At 39.7% G+C, this 17,734-nt stretch overlaps 1 protein-coding gene across 1 annotated transcript in view; it reads right to left on the bottom strand.

Moving 5' to 3' along the window:
- Nucleotides 1–776: 776 nt before the first annotated feature.
- Nucleotides 777–17,734, bottom strand: part of LOC101860365 (nitric oxide synthase-interacting protein) — a gene marked incomplete at its 5' end in the record, with an annotated part of 18,549 nt that continues 1,591 nt past the window's right edge. The window contains 6 exon segments of the mRNA XM_005108955.2: nt 777–2,285; nt 4,943–5,051; nt 5,954–6,024; nt 8,822–8,938; nt 11,422–11,558; nt 12,016–12,106. Of these exon segments, the coding sequence (XP_005109012.1) occupies nt 2,214–2,285; nt 4,943–5,051; nt 5,954–6,024; nt 8,822–8,938; nt 11,422–11,558; nt 12,016–12,106 (597 nt within the window). The 3' untranslated portion in view covers nt 777–2,213.

Below are 17,734 nucleotides of genomic sequence, written 5' to 3'. Positions count from 1 at the left end.
AGGAGAGCCCATGTGCGTCAACAATGAAGGCCGGAGCAACTGAGTAGGGAGGGTGTGGCATGCGCAGACAAGCAGAACGCATCGCGTGACAGGCCAGTTTAGATTATCAAGGCCTGCCATGCCTCTCACTTCTCCGATGCGGGAATGGAGAAGTCACAGCAATGTGACGGATGGAGTGAATGTGAGGTGAAAACACAGCGGGCGAGTTAGCCCAGAGCCCTTTCTTTCTGATCGCCAATGCCGAGCTGTCAGTCCACATCGCTAGATCTAGATCTAGCACTAGAGAAACAAACCTGATTCGATTTTTGACCAAGTAAGACCTAGAGGTCATGTTGAAACAAAATCACCACCAGGGGAGATAGCAAAAGGAAAAACAGAAGACCAAACTCATAGATTACGTCTACTTTACAGTTTCCCTTGAATTTATTACTGGATCCCTTAACTTATAGCGAGAATCCTGAAATAACGGACATTTTGCTTTGGTCCCCTCCCTCACGTTATAACAGGATTCCACTGTAGTAGGATGGAGAGATCAGGACAACAGACCTTTGAAAGGAAAGAAGGAGCAAACCACGAGCACCCACCAATTTGGCTTTGAACCTGTCTGTCAGGTCCAAACTGGGCTGTATGAGAGTGGGATACAGCAGGTACCCAGTATACATGTTTAAGGCTTTTTTTATGTCGACAAGTGGACTTTATTTTCCTTTCCTTGAAAATTGAAATGGAAAAGTATAGCGAAATATACGTTTTAAACAAAAGAAATACAACACCATAGGTATATATATGTGGTAGTTTTGTTTATTTCAATTGTGCTCCATGAATGGAGACACGACGCAAACATTAAAAGCAACTGTTGATCTAATCATCACATTTCAAATATCCTGTTACACAATATCCACTAAATATAACACGCACACAAGATGATAACCCTTAAAGGATTTGAATGAGAAAATGAGAAAGAGCTGCCTTTTGTTTCCAGTTCCCTCACCAACACATACAACTGTAACAACATTTTGATGTGACTGTAAGGGAGTAGCCTGTAAGGACGGAACCACAGTGAATTAGAGATGACCATACAGTGCGATTCCACCCCCCCCCCTCCACACACACACACAGAACTAGTACATTTAAGACTTTAAGATAGGTGGAAAACAAGTTCCACAACCATGACCCACAGTCTGGCCTCATTATTCCTTATTAAAATTATTGTTTCTTGATAATAAGAGCAGCGGAGGTCCATAGAACCCCAACACTTCAACCTAAAAATGGTATAGACATGAGAATGAGAACATTTGCAAAACCTTTAAGCTTCATGCCACTGTTGTAGTAATCCATTGGCAAAATGGTCAATACTAATTTGTCGTACACATTACAAAACATACACCTATCAACTGACCTCATAACAGGGGCTGTAATCTAAGCCAAGCAAAGGTGAAATTGTGTAGTAAGAAAATCATCCTACGAGTGGCACACAGGGGCCATGCCGAACCACTAAACTGGATACCACTATAAGCAGAAGGCCCACCACAAATCTGAATGTCAGAGTCCAAAACCTGAAACCTTAGTGATACCTCAGAATCCCCTAAACATGTAGACTACCTCCCAAATTTAAAGCAAACTGACCACCTGATACACCACTTTAAAGAAAAAGACATAAAAACAAACAATCCTATAGAACCTAAAGGCAAAGTTTGAAACCATTCAAGTATACTGGAACTAAAATGCTCACTTTTGGATTTCCCCTTCACCAACAACCTTGAACTAGGAAGGTTTTTAAAAGTACTGAACAACAAAAGACATGAGAGCCTTCTCTAAAACTCAGGACCAATATCACAAGCCCGTAAAAGCTCCAGCCCAGAACAGAAATCACTGTACCCTTTCTGCAACTGTCCAGCAGGGGCGACAGACCTAGGTAATTTAAAGTAACTGGAAAGGTCTACTTCATGAATAAAACCACAGATAAGGCTGTTTCACAGTTGGCTGCTCCACTTCTAGCAGAGTGAAGAGATGAGAGAAAAGACTCCAGAGCAGTTGTTCTTAAGCTGGGTTTGATCCAACCCCAAGGGTTCGGTGAGTCAGTCTTACGGGCTCAGCAGAGGCCAAGACACACTGTGTGTATGTGTCCATTTCGTTCACCCCACTCGAAGGGGTTCAGTGCTTCCAACAAGGATAATAATCACTGCTCTAAAGTATTCTGTTGTCAACAGATGAATTCAAGCCATGATAGTCGGTCCTGCCTTCTTTGCTTCCAAAGTAACCCCAGCACTAGTGAAGCCAGATGCACCCTAGAAGTAAAAATAAAAAAAAGAAAACCATTACCACATGTGACATTACAGAAGGGAGAAAATGCATGTTCAAAGCAAAATTACAAGACCTACTGTATACCCTCATTGAGACAAGGCATGCACATAGCAAAATTGTCGAGACGTTAAAATCTTTTGGTTATGTACAAATTTTGCTATGTAATTATTTTAAATCCAAAGAATAATAATGTATAGGAAAAATAAATAGGGTACCCCGAATCTGTTCACTGTAAGCGAGCTTATTAATGTGCTTGCTGGATTATATAAAGTTTTTCCATTGAGGTATCACACTCTTACTTGGCTCTTATGTGACAAATCTTTCATTTTGCTTGGCACATCATACTAAAAAGAATGTTCATCCAGACCACGTTCCGCATTCTCTCAATTATTTGGCCTACATACAAAAAGTACGGTCTATCCCAAGCCTAGAAGTAAAGTGTGGCCTCTCAGGTCAAAGCACACGTACCCCAATTAATCCAGCTTTCATTCCTAACACATATTAAGTCGTAAGCGTAACTAACATCTGGCACTCATAAAAATAGGACATTGGGACCCCCCCAAAAAATATTTTAAAATTCCTTGTTCATGCCAGTGTGACCAGTCCGTAACAGGGTGGGTTCTTTCTTGAATGAACAAAAAAGATAACTTTGTTGTGTATATAGCCAGGAATGTGCGGATAGTTGTATGGTGTTTTCTTGGAACGTTGAGCCCCCAAAAGCAGCAAAAAACAATATTAGTGAAATAATAAAGACGTGTGATTTGTTTTTCCGCTACTGCATCAAGGTTCAAACCTGTAGCTATCCCCTGTAAGCAGTAGAAACTTTTTTCATGAGTAAGTATGAAATGAAATCTGTTTTGATTGATAAGTGGGAACGTTAAAACATTTTGTTCATGAGGTATTTAAAATGCCAGCAAAAATTTCAGTATCGAGCAAGTTAATCTTTACTCGACCCCCCCCCCCCCCCCCTCCATGATAATTAAAGAATATTTCCTAAAACAGCATAATGTTGCCAAAAAGACTCACGACCAGCTTGAAAACAGGCTAGAAGCATGTAATATCAGTTACATTGTAACAAACCTGCCACTCAATGAAATCTAAAAATCAGGATCTAGTGAAAAAAATTGGGATCAACTGCAAATCAGTCATAAGGGGCACTGGGAAGAGGGGGTGGGGGTGGTCCTGGTTCCCTTTTATGAGGCAAGTATGCAAGACAAAACTTTTTGGAAACCGAAAGACAGCATACATGTACTTGAATCGGAGTTGAATAGACTGGGGGAGCACAGGTTGCACTAAAGCTGAAACTCTTGTAGTCTTGAAAATAACTGACACACAACTCTAATCATCCAGGAAAAAAGTCCGCGTTTTCATACAGTAACAATGTTAGAGTTCCATCGCATATGCACCCAAGGCACACCCCCCCCCCCCCCGCCCCGGAAAAAAGATAGCACCAAGGTTGTTCATTTTTTTTTCTTTCTTATTCCTTTCCCCTCAATTAGTACCAGTATCATGGCACGCACTTTAAGCCCCAAGTGTAAAAAAATACCCCCCTCCCCCAGTCATCCACACTGGTTAAGTCCCGAAAAAACTTCGACCAATGCGACCGGTGTGAATGAACTATGTTGACCCTGACACACGCGCTACTCACACGTACGAGGTCATGTCATGTGATGCGAATGAGCGTTTGAAAGTTCCACTGACAGGTCTTGATGACGGGCCCGACTAACCGGAACTTAAGACGAAGCTTGCTTCTAAAGCAATGACAGAACAACAAATATATTATTCTTAGGCCCATGTCAAAATTGTTACAGTAATCAGGACACCATAGGAGAATTCTGGGTTCTAAAAGCGAAAGTAGATCTTGAGCGTATTTAAATGGGAATTCAAAATCGATACTACGTCAATTTCAGTTGAAAAAACGTGAGTGAGTCAACTACTAGATTCGGTATAGATGCATTAGAAAATAGCGTTCCAAGTTCCTGTCGATAAAAAGTCTAATTGGTGCTTCCAAGCAAAAGAAATTGCAGAACTTTAAATATTTTTTTCTAAGAATCGGGCGCAACAGACGCAATGACAAAAAAATCAGGACACTGGCGACTGAAATCGGGACAATCGGGATGCTTGAGATTTGGGGCAAAAAACCGGGATATCCCTATTAAATCGGGATGAGTGGCAGGCCTGTTGTAAATTAACCCTTTCCAGTTTACATTCATCGTCAACAATGGCTGTCAATTAGGGAAGCTTCCTGTGCACTTCATGTCCAGGAGTTCATATTCTTTGCGCTTACTGGAAATGAAAGAAAGTTCTGACTGCTGACACTGGCTCTTACACAGTAACTTCACAAGCTATGAAACCAGGGCAACAGCTTGAAGTAGGAGATCTATTTCAATTATGGCCATTGAAGAAATCCCACGGGAGAAACAAGTGGCCTGTATGGCCGATGCAATATATCTTTTTACTGGCCAAAAGGGTTAAAGGACCAACAGCGAACTAATCCTAAAATCTAATGAACGAATGCAAAATTTTAAAAAGTATCATTTACTTTGTGCTATCCAGCCTATCTGTGCAGGGAAACCAAATGCTGTATCTTGCTCCCACCCCCTGTTTCTATAAAAATATGTCCAGTCTATATTAAACTTACCCTCTGAAGAGGAATAATGTCTTTCTCTGCAAGTTTTTTTCCACAAATGGGGTCAAGCATCTCTTTCCTGATGATCTTGTCCACACATTCCACTGTGACCACGGCACCTCTGTCAGATCAGATCAGAAGGAAACTTAATCTACGATACAACAATAACGAACTAAAAAGTACTTTTTGGCAAAACCAAACAATAGTGAGAACATTTGCTACAATATTTAGAAAGAATAATGAAAACTAAGCAAAAGAATTCTAAACTGAGACCCTTGCCAAAATGAAGAACTGCTACAAGATTAATTTTATTTTCACTGTAAAGCTCAAGTAACAACTGCAGAAGTCAGTCTAAAGTTCCATGTCAACCCAGACTGGCTATTAGAGCGATGATGATTAAAAACTATACTGACGCTGAGAATTTTGATATTTGAAACACGGTGAAGTCTACATTTGTCCAATCCCTAGAATATTTTCTTTAAGTGCACTGTCTCTTCAGCAGACTAAGGCTTAAAAAAAACATGCGTTGTACAAAGATAAATGAAATATCAGTATTAGATTTCAACACAGCTGTAAAACCACATGTTTGCAAGATATTGAAGGTTTTTCCATTTCATGCTTAAAAACCACTTTGCTTCCTGTTCTATATTCCCAGTAACTACAGTAACTGGTATTAGTAAAATGTGTGCACTGCACAGATAAGAAGTCAAGTGTAAAAAAAAATTACAATTAGAGCACTATGCCAAGTAGAATGGGGGTCTACAGTTCCACGATAAAAATTAGTGACTGAGACACAGACATTCTTCTAGTAGTAACTCACTTCTCAGAAAACTAATTCTAAAGTACAGGTTTCGCCACAAGCTTTGGTAACTTCAAATTTGCACTGGGACAGCAACATATATACTAAACTCAACGAATGTCTGTAGACATTTTCCTTTCAAAATGGAGAAACATGGAATCTAATCTTCACCCACCTTGCATTTATGCAAATTTACAGCGTTATGTTTTACCCAGGATACTTACGAGGGTCTCAGCACAGCACAAGGAACAGAGTTACCAAGCACATCATTTGTCACAGCACAAACGTAGCGGTTCTGAAAGGGATGAAAAGTTTGCAGTTTTAGTTTTAGTAAATGTTTTACGGCACTTGCAACAAAAAAAGGTCATATAAGTGCCGAAGATTAGAGGTATTACAAGAGAGTAACAAACACAAAAAAGAAGGAGGGGAGATAAAGACAATAGATGTTTGGTAGGAAAGAAGAAGCAAACCACACCAGAGCACCCGCCAACCACTATTGCAAGCCATTACAACAGCACCTAAACAACCAATAAGTACAATATGTGCCACGTATTCACAACAACATTCCAATCTTAAATCCAAAGGCTTGCAGAATTAAACATGATGCTTTTTATAACCCCTGATTGCAGGGTCCCCTATCAGCTGTTTCAATCTCATTATTTCAACATGAATGTTGCTCGTTATCACTGAACTTTTATTAAAAAAACCCAAAAAAAAAAAACCCAAAAAGGAACAAGCAAATGCATCCATGTTACAGTGGAACTCGGATTCAATGAATGGAGACAGAATCTCCATTTTTTTCCTTCATTAAAATCAATAAAAATAACTTGGTTTCAACGAACACACGAATGAGCAAGCTCGGATTCAACGAAGTTGCTTGCAGGCTGAACAGCCCCCCCAATGACGTGGCTTCCCTTATTTTTGTCCCGCAACGAACTTTTATCTATTCCTGGAAACCATCCATGGCATTTACATTATGAACCATTATTTGCTTAGTCTATTGTTTATATCTTATTCAACCAATCAGCGACCTTCTTTCATACCAACATCATAGCTGCCACTCAGGAATTTCAAAAAAGGAGGAAATTCATGCGAACGCGGACGCGCGCTCTCCGAAGGCTGGAGTAAAACCAGTGAGATCCAGAGGCAATATATACTGGAAAATGTAGCCTATGGTTTTGGAAGGGAAAACTGTCATATTTGTTAACCATAGGCAACTGAATTAAAATGTATTTGAAAAAAAAAAAAAAACCCCCCAACAAAGGCACTAAGTAGACTAACAAGCATTTGAGTCAATTTGACACAGTTTGGACTTGGTGACTAAAAATCCAGAGTTTGTTGCAAGCTGGTGTCTTATAAAAAGATTTCTTTCTCTTTAAACTTGTACATCGATGTAGAGCGCGCGCAGTATTGGATCAAAGAGGCAACACCTTTGCCGCTGTACTGAGCACTCCTGTACAATTGCGGTCCCGTTTGCACTTAACTTAGTATAGTCCCTCTGTAGAGTGTAGATCTAACCTGAATTAAAATTACAGCCTAGGCTATCTAATCTAGATCTAGATATCTAAATATGTGTAAATCTAGATTATATCTAGATCTAGAGATAGATTATCTAGATCTAGATTCACTTCAACAGCCACAATAGCCGTCATGTAAACAAACGGGACCGCAATTGTACAGGAGTGCCGCGGGCCGCGATTTCTTTATCGCACCAAACGCAAAGTGCAGCAAGCGGAGCTCCTTATAATTATTTTTGCATTCTGCATCAACTTCTCTCGAATTTCCGCCGTTTTCAATGACAACTCGGCGCGCTAACGTCCCGATGCCAGATCGACACTTTGTTGCTCCACAATAAACAAAGTGAAACTAACGCTCGGCCTAGAAGAATGGAAGTAGAAAGTTACGGGCGGACATGCGCAAGCTGCGTTTTCGTCTGTCTCCCGGTTCGGTGTTTTCCGCGTGTAAAAAAGTATCGCAATTTGCGACCGAGAGCGGTCCCGCGGAGGAAGGTGGAAAGTAGCAGGAAAAGCTAGATGAAGCGGAGTTTCCGCTATTTAGCGGAAAAGTGGCAGCTATGCAACATATGCGTTGTTGGCACGCACATGTGTCTTAGAGCGTGTCAGAGAGATGCATGTGACGTGGACTCGTGGCGTGTGTCCGTCGGGGGGCGGGCGCACACAAGCGTTCCCGGTGCGGAACATCAGTAGTCAGTAGAGATCAGATACAAACGCGTCACAGTATTCAGTCAGTTCTTTTCCAGCTACTGGCCAATATTACAATGAGAAGCTAGTCTTGACATAGATTAACGCAATGAATTGTGCACTGGTCTGTGGAATCAAACGTTGCCGTATGCTAGGCTATACACAAAAACACAACCTGTTCGGCAAACAATACGTCACACTTGATAGATGACACAGGCGTGCATTTGAACCAATTGGACATTTTGCACAGCGTGCGCTTGGCAGAGTTTAGTGTATTTTCCTAGAATTTTCCAGCATTTCTTCGGTACGCACGACATAAAAAAACAACGAAGATGCCTCTCATTTGAAACCAAACTACTTTTGAATTTGATTGAGGAAGTCAAACACATTATACGTTACTTGCTTGGTGCCTGTAATTATTTACACAAAATCCTCATGTTTGCTATAACAAACACTCGGGTCCAAACAAAACTGAAGGTCAGGCCCGACGACTTCGTTGAATCAAGAGTTTCACTGTATCTAGCTCGAAAACTGACAAACTTTCCGTGCAAGAGATGGAATCAGATCACATTCTCAGTTTGAAAAGTAGGAGGAAAAATGCCACCCATAAAGATAGCATAAAAGTCAGAAAAGCATAACAGTTGATTGTTCAACAACTCAAGTTATAGAACTTTTTTTCAGCTGGCCCTTTTAAAATGGCTCAGTGCGTGCCTTCCCAGCAGAGCTGTTAACGAGCAATTCATTTTCAGTCTGCAATATTACCATACATTCACATTTTGCTTAGAAGACATTAGAGCAGCAATAGAATTATCAAGAGAACTAGGTCTAATGGGAACAGATTACACCCCACCAAGCACACATACATATGACATTTCGTAAACATAAACATACCGTCTTTGAGATGACAGATGTCTTTGCATCCCGATCATTAATGGGCGTGAACTTGACAGGAATTAAATCCTTGAACTTGAGAACTTTCCCACTCATAGGACATCGAACCTTTTCATCCTGCAGAAACATGATATCACAGTAAAAATAAAAAGCATATCTTCTTCTCTAAAGGTATAAAAAAAAACCCAAGACAGCAGGAATACATGTCTTTCAGTAAAAATTCTCATTCAAAAGAACATCTATCTTTAAATATAACGAAGAAACAAGACAAGATGAGCACCAATAGGTGAAACAATAAAAAAGAACGTGGATGAAATGACTTTCCAGCTTTCTTCTTCATCATCATCACCCGTCTCTTCCACCCTGATATTGGATATAGGCCACCTAGAAGGGCTCACCACCTGTCACTAGCCAGCATTGGATGGGACATATGTACTACATTGGAGGGTGCATGTGCACAAAAAAAATATGTTAATGCGAAAATAAGAAAGCAATACAGATATGGGTTCACAGAACCAACTCAAGTACAGCCCCTTAACTCTTGTCCTGCGTCTGTGCTGAGATGCAAATTTTATCAGCAACCGATTACGTCAGACGTGCCGGGGTCACCCAGCGTGTACTGTTGGTGTACAACGCACGCACTGGGAAACATGTGTTTTCGCCATGAAAACCGTGGGAGTGTGTTAATCGATGATGAAAATAACGCTCAATCTTTCATAGCTTTCTATTTATAAAGTGTTACAAACACGTGAATAACCCCCTCTCACAAGCTGATAAGACATTACGAGTAGTTACGCCCATTCGAATAACCTTTCTGGACGCTCTTGTTGTTATGAATGACCTGAGGTTCGAAAGGGGATAATATAGGTCAATTTCCGAATGTTTTGCACTCAAATTGTTCTTTGTACCTGCACAATGGTATTCAAAACTATCAAACAAGCTTATTTTTTATCAGGTAATATAATTTCAAACAAAATCAAGCTCATTTGAAAGATTTTGTATAGAACAATGGATGTCTTGTTTCCTGACTATCCTTTCGAGCTCCTCATGTCTAAGTGGGTCAATTTCTTCTATAATTTCACTGGACGAACATCTAGTGCTACCAACTTGGCGTGTTTTGAATGAGACGTATGCCTAGATTATGAACCAACGTAGGCGGTTCTAGAAGAAGGCCACAAACGAACACAAACTCAAGCAGACTGACGCATACACACTTGACCTGCCTGAATGGGGATCCGACTTGGGACCCGAATTTTACGTAATATGATGCGCTGAGCCAGGGGCTACACTGATTCGGGACCAGAACGTAGGCGAGGTGCTGAAATAGGCTTAGCGGGCGACATAAACCTGGCCCCCGCAGGACGAGGGTTAAGTGGGTCACGGGCTTGCTCTATTCTCCAAACTGTTCAAATTTAACGTTGCTGCCTTACCTCAGTGACAAGCATTCCTTATCCTACATCACATTTAACACATTTAAACTCAAACTCTGCTGTGTATGTGGACACAGATTCCTGACACCCTGATGTCTCATGACTGGTCATGTACATTTATGCAGCAATTACTGCTTGCCTCAAACTCAACGATGGTGCATTCTTTCCCTTCAGAGTTTCATTCTGTTTTATGATAGTTTCATATCATGCGTTTGTAATTACTGTTGCACAAAAGACATTTTTAATACATTTCTACTGCAAGGAACATTCAGTGACATGCGCAAATTGTACTAAAACTTTCGCAAGATTTTTGACAAGATGAAAAGTAAGCGAAATGTATAGATGTGCCATGGTAAGGTCATGTATGTTATTTATGTTAAGAAGGATAAAACAAAACTACTTAAAAAAGAGTAATTCTGAACACATGTTTCATAAGAATCCTGACAAGTGAAATTTTGGCAGAGAAAACGTATTAACCCTCAAAAACAGGGTTATGTTAGTAGCTATTATTTTTCTCAAATCAGTCTTAACCTGAAACCAACCAGTCAATTAGTTACAAGCGTTACAAGACAAAATACCATTTACAAAAAAGTACAGGTCTCTTAAATTTTCCTTCATAGTTTTCAGCAACGGTAACTGCATATACTGTCCCAATACAGCTTTGATTCATTGATTGAGTAGGTATTTTACAGCACTATCCAAAAAGAATTCGGTCACAAAACAGTGCCACACAGGGCATTTTGAGCCACAGTTGGGCGCATCTGAATTGAGTGTAAAGCAGCACCTGTACTGTAGTGGTCAGGCTCTTTGCTGTAGCACGCATAAGACGTGAAGACTCTTTTTGCGTTGGGTGTGTGTGTGTGTGTGTGTGTGTATTTTATCCAGTACGTTTTCCTTTCTGTTGGGATGCTGTCTCCCACTCAGGACCGTTCAAAGCAGTCTGACTTTGAATGATCTCGAGATTTAAACTTTGCTGATTTGAAGGGGTGGGGGTTGGAGGAAGAGCATGATGTGCAACCAATCACATTCCTCCCACCCAAAGAAATTTTTCTTGTTGTTGCACTTGCAGGCACTGCATTTTGCCCTATACCAACGAATAGGCAGTTAAATTTTTACAAGTAAACATTCGAAAAAGCTTAAAAAAAACCCACAAAAAAACTGTTTACTAACCGGTTTTTCAATTTTCGTGGCCTCCGCCTGTGGGGTGAGGGTTGGGATCCAGAAACTAGGCAGTTTTTTATCTCTGCCTTCCTCAACGTTGGATAAGCTTGACATTTTGCCTTTCTGTTCCGCAGCCTGGTTGGCCACTGTGAAAGAAAAATTCAATATTACATATTCCTGTTTATTACAGACGTTAATTTAAGGCCTTAAAATCACGGCTGCATTTCTAACTTTGCTCTTTTTTCAGGGGGGGAGGGGTAACTAAATTAGAAAATAAAATTAATTGGCCTGACACCATGAAAAATGAACAACTTTGGGAGCAAACAAATCCACAGCTGCCAACTTTTCAAAACCAAAAAGTAGACTCCATGTACGCAGCGGGTCAAGATGGTGGTCACTGGACAAGAAACCCACCTCCAAACCATTCACATTTTTTTCTGCAGGCATAAATTCAAACTATTCCAAGCAGACCCCCAACAATAATGTCAGAAATGTTTAGTACAGGTCTCTTCAATTGGCTTATGGACTTTGCTCTCATGTTATTGAAAAACCCAAAGTTAACTAGCAAAGAAACGCAGAATAAGAACTACAACATCTACTCACAGTATTTCTCTCCTATTGGGTTGGACTCCTGTTGCTTGAACTTTGAGGCTTTCGCTTCCTGTTCAGCTTTGGCCAGTTCCTGAAGTTCTTTCTGAATACACATTCACAATATATTCACATTAGAATGTTAATAGGAAAAGATGGGGGAGGGGGGGGGATTCAAACAAGTGAATCTTTTCACATTTCATCTGAATGTGTCGTTGTTCCAGCAGTACATGATGTTTAGGATACAAAAACAGCCAAAACATTACTATGGTAATATATTACAAGATGCAGCTTCATTAGAAAATGAAAGTTTGAAATCCTCTGCTGCAATTGTATTTACGTCCAAATGTTTAATAAAAGTAATAATAATAATGAAGATCATTTCTGCAAGGCCCGTTCCCAAACGAAATGACAAAAATTCAGAAAACGAAAAGTTTCATGTTCAACTATCTGTCAACCAGCCTTCTTCAAATTTAGCGAGAATATAAAACAAAGATAAACATTTTCATAATGAAGATTTTCAATTAACTCACTGAGCACCACTCCCGCAGCATACGCGGTTCCGTAAAATTCGCGGGTTCAACTATAATTGACTATAAAGTAAACCCAGCAGTTTAAAAATGCTTGCAAATAGCCCCAGTGGTATAATAGGATATCGACAAGCTAGTTTTTGTAGTTTGTGTATATTCACCACTTTTAGTGCAAATAAACGAGTTATTTGTCCAACGGACTGAACTGATAGTAAGGAACTTCCGCGCAGTTCATTGTTGTTTCTCGTACGCGAAGCACGGCACCGCTAGTTGTGTCGAAGTTTATTGAAACTCTCGATAATTTTGGTGAAGATTTAAGTGACAGTGAAGTATCAGATAGATAACTTCATAAATCAAGATGTGAATTCGCCTAGCAGTGATGAAGATGACTGAGAAAATGACATTAGCCAGATCTAGGTCTAGACCAACATCGTCTCTCGATCATGAATCTGACTCATCAGCGAGTACGCAGCCTGGTCCGGCTGGGGATGATGATAGATCTAGCCCCAGTACTAAACTCTAGTTCAAATCAGCCCTCAAAGTGGAGAAGATGTATAAAGTACCCAGACCAAGGACATCTATCGACAGATCTAGATCTAGTCCTAGCACTAGCAACACTGACAATAAAAACACTTCTCAGCCAGTCACAGTGGAAGATCTAGATCTAGATTTTTTTTTTTTCCTTTTTCAAAATTAATTATCACTTACATTTTATGCTACTTCACTGTACACACTCATGCTTCATTCTCCTACACACAAACACACACTGCCACAAACATTTTGTGTAAGTTTATTAGATTTCGGCTTTGCCACATCATTTCCTTTTTTTTCAAAAAGTTTTTTCTGGGGCAAATTTGTCCCAACTTCCTGTCCCATACATGTTTTTTTCGTTCATTCTTCACACAATGTGTTTATTGTGTCTGTTGAACCCATATCTTATTAAATAGCACAGAAAATTGTTAAGAAATAGCATTTCATTTCAATTTTTTAATGAATTTTCAAAAAGTGGGGGAAATTGGTGGTCCTCTAGGGCTTGGAGGCAAATCGGGGTGTGGTGCTCAGTGAGTTATAGACATATCAAAGATTTTACAGCAGCTTCAAAATTTTAGTGTACCTGTGTTAGTGACAATTTAAGAGGTATACTAGTTGAATTTTTTTCTTTATAGGTACTTTATAAGTTGTGCACACTATCATACAATAGATTGTACAAAATGTCAGCCAATTTGGGTCATAAATAATGAAGCAACACAAATTTCGGTGTAAAAACAACAACAAACAAAATGAGAAAATACTACCCGAAAATAAAGACAAAGAGAAAGGTCAAATTCACTATTCATTACATATTTCAAGGGCACTTCATACCAAAAAGTGAATGTTCTTTAATGAAACTAATCATACTATAACATGTAGAAATGCTTGAACTAAAAAAATTCACCAAAATTAGATGCTCGAAGAGATTTCATTACTGACCCGATTTCCCATCCTCAGAATTCTTCAGTTCATTTTTACCAAATCCACTTTAAGTTTGGTATATTGCTGCATAGCGTTCACAAGAAAATTAGTGTCCATACTTACGAGCAAACAGTTACATACCCTAACCAGATTTGATGTTTTATAAATTATGCTCATTTTACTCTATTTCAACATTCACAGAATTGACACTGGGGACATAGATAGAGAACCCCCCCCCCCCCCCCCCCCCTCCATGATAATTAAAGAATATTTCCTAAAACAGCATAATGTTGCCAAAAAGACTCACGACCAGCTTGAAAACAGGCTAGAAGCATGTAATATCAGTTACATTGTAACAAACCTGCCACTCAATGAAATCTAAAAATCAGGATCTAGTGAAAAAAATTGGGATCAACTGCAAATCAGTCATAAGGGGCACTGGGAAGAGGGGGTGGGGGTGGTCCTGGTTCCCTTTTATGAGGCAAGTATGCAAGACAAAACTTTTTGGAAACCGAAAGACAGCATACATGTACTTGAATCGGAGTTGAATAGACTGGGGGAGCACAGGTTGCACTAAAGCTGAAACTCTTGTAGTCTTGAAAATAACTGACACACAACTCTAATCATCCAGGAAAAAAGTCCGCGTTTTCATACAGTAACAATGTTAGAGTTCCATCGCATATGCACCCAAGGCACACCCCCCCCCCCGCCCCGGAAAAAAGATAGCACCAAGGTTGTTCATTTTTTTTTCTTTCTTATTCCTTTCCCCTCAATTAGTACCAGTATCATGGCACGCACTTTAAGCCCCAAGTGTAAAAAAATACCCCCCTCCCCCAGTCATCCACACTGGTTAAGTCCCGAAAAAACTTCGACCAATGCGACCGGTGTGAATGAACTATGTTGACCCTGACACACGCGCTACTCACACGTACGAGGTCATGTCATGTGATGCGAATGAGCGTTTGAAAGTTCCACTGACAGGTCTTGATGACGGGCCCGACTAACCGGAACTTAAGACGAAGCTTGCTTCTAAAGCAATGACAGAACAACAAATATATTATTCTTAGGCCCATGTCAAAATTGTTACAGTAATCAGGACACCATCGGAGAATTCTGGGTTCTAAAAGCGAAAGTAGATCTTGAGCGTATTTAAATGGGAATTCAAAATCGATACTACGTCAATATCAGTTGAAAAAACGTGAGTGAGTCAACTACTAGATTCGGTATAGATGCATTAGAAAATAGCGTTCCAAGTTCCTGTCGATAAAAAGTCTAATTGGTGCTTCCAAGCAAAAGAAATTGCAGAACTTTAAATATTTTTTTCTAAGAATCGGGCGCAACAGACGCAATGACAAAAAAATCAGGACACTGGCGACTGAAATCGGGACAATCGGGATGCTTGAGATTTGGGGCAAAAAACCGGGATATCCCTATTAAATCGGGATGAGTGGCAGGCCTGTTGTAAATTAACCCTTTCCAGTTTACATTCATCGTCAACAATGGCTGTCAATTAGGGAAGCTTCCTGTGCACTTCATGTCCAGGAGTTCGTATTCTTTCAGTTTTCTGGCAATGAAAGAAAGTTCTGACTGCTGACACTGGCTCTTACACAGTAACTTCACAAGCTATGAAACCAGGGCAACAGCTTGAAGTAGGAGATCTATTTCAATTATGGCCATTGAAGAAATCCCACGGGAGAAACAAGTGGCCTGTATGGCCGATGCAATATATCTTTTTACTGGCCAAAAGGGTTAAAGGACCAACAGCGAACTAATCCTAAAATCTAATGAACGAATGCAAAATTGTTAAGAAATAGCATTTACTTTGTGCTATCCAGCCTATCTGTGCAGGGAAACCAAATGCTGTATCTTGCTCCCACCCCCTGTTTCTATAAAAATATGTCCAGTCTATATTAAACTTACCCTCTGAAGAGGAATAATGTCTTTCTCTGCAAGTTTGTTTCCTCAAATGGGGCCAAGCATCTCTTTCCTGATGATCTTGTCCACACATTCCACTGTGACCACGGCACCTCTGTCAGATCAGATCAGAAGGAAACTTAATCTACGATACAACAATAACGAACTAAAAAGTACTTTTTGGCAAAACCAAACAATAGTGAGAACATTTGCTACAATATTTAGAAAGAATAATGAAAACTAAGCAAAAGAATTCTAAACTGAGACCCTTGCCAAAATGAAGAACTGCTACAAGATTAATTTTATTTTCACTGTAAAGCTCAAGTAACAACTGCAGAAGTCAGTCTAAAGTTCCATGTCAACCCAGACTGGCTATTAGAGCGATGATGATTAAAAACTATACTGACGCTGAGAATTTTGATATTTGAAACATGGTGAAGTCTACATTTGTCCAATCCCTAGAATATTTTCTTTAAGTGCACTGTCTCTTCAGCAGACTAAGGCTTAAAAAAAACATGCGTTGTACAAAGATAAATGAAATATCAGTATTAGATTTCAACACAGCTGTAAAACCACATGTTTGCAAGATATTGAAGGTTTTTCCATTTCATGCTTAAAAACCACTTTGCTTCCTGTTCTATATTCCCAGTAACTACAGTAACTGGTATTAGTAAAATGTGTGCACTGCACAGATAAGAAGTCAAGTGTAAAAAAAAATTACAATTAGAGCACTATGCCAAGTAGAATGGGGGTCTACAGTTCCACAATAAAAATTAGTGACTGAGACACAGACATTCTTCTAGTAGTAACTCACTTCTCAGAAAACTAATTCTAAAGTACAGGTTTCGCCACAAGCTTTGGTAACTTCAAATTTGCACTGGGACAGCAACATATATACTAAACTCAACGAATGTCTGTAGACATTTTCCTTTCAAAATGGAGAAACATGGAATCTAATCTTCACCCACCTTGCATTTATGCAAATTTACAGCGTTATGTTTTACCCAGGATACTTACGAGGGTCTCAGCACAGCACAAGGAACAGAGTTACCAAGCACATCATTTGTCACAGCACAAACGTAGCGGTTCTGAAAGGGATGAAAAGTGTGCAGTTTTAGTTTTAGTAAGTGTTTTACTGCAGTTGCAACACAATAAGGTCATATGAGTGCCGAAGATTAGCGGTGTTACAAGAGAGTACTAACAAACACAAAAAGAAGGAAGAGAAAGGTAAGGATGATAGATGTTGAATAGGAGAGAAGAAGCAAACCACACCAGAGCACCCGCCAACCACTATTGCAAGCCATTACAACAGCACCTAAACAACCAATAAGTACAATATGTGCCACGTATTCACAACAACATTCCAATCTTAAATCCAAAGGCTTGCAGAATTAAACATGATGCTTTTTATAACCCCTGATTGCAGGGTCCCCTATCAGCTGTTTCAATCTCATTATTTCAACATGAATGTTGCTCGTTATCACTGAACTTTTATTTAAAAAAAAAAAAAAAAAACAACCCAAAAAGGAACAAGCAAATGCATCCATGTTACAGTGGAACTCGGATTCAATGAATGGAGACAGAATCTCCATTTTTTTCCTTCATTAAAATCAATAAAAATAACTTGGTTTCAACGAACACACGAATGAGCAAGCTCGGATTCAACGAAGTTGCTTGCAGGCTGAACAGCCCCCCCAATGACGTGGCTTCCCTTATTTTTGTCCCGCAACGAACTTTTATCTATTCCTGGAAACCATCCATGGCATCTACATTATGAACCATTATTTGCTTAGTCTATTGTTTATATCTTATTCAACCAATCAGCGACCTTCTTTCAT

The sequence above is a fragment of the Aplysia californica genome, unplaced genomic scaffold (assembly GCF_000002075.1).
Source record: "Aplysia californica isolate F4 #8 unplaced genomic scaffold, AplCal3.0 scaffold00738, whole genome shotgun sequence".
Lineage (NCBI taxonomy): Eukaryota > Metazoa > Mollusca > Gastropoda > Aplysiida > Aplysiidae > Aplysia > Aplysia californica.
The sequence above is the reverse complement of the archived record's forward strand: the minus strand, read 5'-3'. Positions and strand labels throughout refer to the sequence as shown.